General features: G+C 49.6%; 2 protein-coding genes across 2 annotated transcripts; both read right to left on the reverse strand.

Annotated features, from left to right (window-relative positions):
* Positions 1-3: 3 nt before the first annotated feature.
* Positions 4-1041, reverse strand: PPTG_13389 (hypothetical protein). The gene has a single exon (XM_008909015.1). The coding sequence runs from the start codon at positions 1008-1010 to the stop codon at positions 156-158; it is 855 nt and encodes a 284-aa protein (XP_008907263.1). The 5' UTR covers positions 1011-1041; the 3' UTR covers positions 4-155.
* PPTG_13390 (hypothetical protein) lies at positions 1018-2122 on the reverse strand. The gene has a single exon (XM_008909016.1). The coding sequence runs from the start codon at positions 2093-2095 to the stop codon at positions 1247-1249; it is 849 nt and encodes a 282-aa protein (XP_008907264.1). The 5' UTR covers positions 2096-2122; the 3' UTR covers positions 1018-1246.
* Between the last annotated feature and the right edge of the window lie 246 nt (positions 2123-2368).

Here is a 2368-nt window from a genome sequence, read left to right on the forward strand (position 1 = left end):
GTACGTCAAAGTGTTTGAGTTTCGAAGGAATCGATTGAAAATCTCACTTCTCACAAATCAATGATACCTTATCAATTTTCATTAAGGCTTTTGGTCTCACAGCGTAGAGCCATGAGACGAAGAATCCACGATGACGTTGACAGATTTCTCTCAGTTTAAGTAGTTGAGACTTCTTCGATGAGAAGCGGTAGAAACTCGGCCGTTCCGAGGCTGTACTCGCGATGACCTATCACGCGCAGAAGCGCAGCTCCAAACACGCTGTGGGAGACAACACCCACACTTTGAGCCGATATGTTGTAGAAGATAAAATCCAAAAACTTGGCTGCACGAGTCTCGATCTCCGTGTCGGTCTCACGATGATCAGGAGTCCACCACAGATCTGCATCAGACTCGAATCCAATGAAATCCAACTGCGGGTATTGCAGTCTCTTTTCAGAAATACTGCGGCGCTCGTCACACGTATCAACGCCTAATATCTCTCGCGCCAGTTCTAATGGTGTGCTACTGATGCTGGATGTATGGTTTTGGTACGCGATGGTAAAGGTTCTCAACGCACGTTCAAGGGGAGAAACAAGCACATGCTCGATATGTAAACCATTCTCAATCTCAGTGTTCAGCATTATCGACGCCTTCTCCGCTTGTTGGATACCCGTAGCGGTCAGAGGAGCGTCCAAATACTCCGGTAGTTTACGGTAATAGGTATTCCACGCGTCGCTACCATACTTCTCAATAGCGACATTGTGTGTGCCTTCTCCATGGCGTAGGAAGATCACAAGCTTCATTTTAGTGCCTCCACGGCGTATCATATCCACCTCAGCTTGTACGTCATGCCACGTCTTCCCATCCAAAAGACCCATGTGAGGCGGATTCGACGCTGGAATAGGCTGGCGAAGATCTCCTTGCATGAAGTATCCAGGGTGGTACCGCAAGCGCGATGACGTAGATTGCTGTCCATAAACCGAAGTCTGCACTACATGTAGAAGCACCGCACAGAAGACGGCCAGAAGCATTGGCGTGAGCTGGTGTTCGCGCTTCAGTCCGAGCCGAGAAAGTTAAAATGAATAAGAAGCGGGAACTACATTGCAGTTTTCCACGTAATTCGTCATAAACGATAGATGGATCGACAAGCGATCAACCAGCGTAACGCCATCCATCAGTCAATTGTTGCAAAATTTCTGCTCGTTCAATCTAGTACACAAGCGTCAGTATTGACGTACGACACAAAAAGTAAACAATATGCATACAACTAAATCGAGGTCGATGCATCTAGCTGCAATTCCTCCTCAGTGGCGTCCGTGATCAACAACGGGATGAATTCTGCATTCCTCGGTCGGTAGTAGCGATGACCCACAGCTGCGAAGCATCCACGACTAAAGCCGCTGTGCGAGACGACGAGCACACACCTCTCACTTTTTTTGTAGAACACTTCGTCCAGGAACTCTGCGGCTCGATTGGCAATCTCCTCGCGGGTTTCCCGGTGATCAGGTTGCCACCACGTGTCGTTCTCACTGGCCACGTGATTGAAGTCCAATTGCGGATACGCGGCCTGCTTTGGAGTCATGAGCTTGCGACGGTCGCAGTTAACGACGCCCAGCGTCTCGCGCGCAAGCTCGACGACGGACACGGGGATGTCACGCAGCCGGGCGAACACCCGGTCATAAGTCTGTAGTGTTCGATCCAATGGGGACACGAAGACTCGCTGCAGCTTGAGGCCACACTTGGCGATCTGCTTTTCCAGCATCAACGCGGCGGCATCTGCCTGCTCTTTGCCGTGATGCGTGAGTGGGGCGTCTATAAACTCGGGTCGCATTTCGTACTCCTCCTCCCATACTTTGTCGCCCACGCGGGCCTTGGTGGCATTGTGTGTGGCTTCTCCGTGACGCAATAGGATCACCAACTTAATGCGGCGTTCTGGATGCTTGAGCTCGAATTGGTCCATAAATTTGTACACGTCCGGCCAGGCTTTGCCGTCGACCAGCCCCATACGCATGGGAGGATCCCCCATCTCATCCACAGGTTCGTCCGAGATCCCCATAAGGAAAAACCCGGGCATGCACCGAAGGTGCTTGGAGACTGCGGAAGGTGATGTAGACATTTTGGTGCTTGATGATATGGGGAAGAAACGGACAGTGGTGTTTTTTGGGGGGATGGATGAGTCGCATGTAAGCGGAGAAAAACAGTACGAAATTTGGGTAGCCATATTGCAGGTAACAATAATATTGACAATAATTTTGCAGACAAATTGTTGACAATATTATTGTATTGTGATTGCAGTACAAAAACAATATTAGTGTAGCACAAACTAGAAGATTGAGATAGGAAATATCAAACACGCTACGGAACCGACGCTGTTATGATGGCGTATCGG

Source organism: Phytophthora parasitica (assembly GCF_000247585.1).
Source record: "Phytophthora parasitica INRA-310 unplaced genomic scaffold supercont2.32, whole genome shotgun sequence".
Taxonomy (NCBI): domain Eukaryota; phylum Oomycota; class Peronosporomycetes; order Peronosporales; family Peronosporaceae; genus Phytophthora; species Phytophthora nicotianae.

Excerpts from the sequence above, each read along its gene's own strand:
- PPTG_13390 (XM_008909016.1), bottom strand. The coding sequence starts at position 2,095 with ATGTCTACATCACCTTCCGCAGTCTCCAAGCACCTTCGGTGCATGCCC.
- PPTG_13389 (XM_008909015.1), bottom strand. The coding sequence starts at position 1,010 with ATGCTTCTGGCCGTCTTCTGTGCGGTGCTTCTACATGTAGTGCAGACT.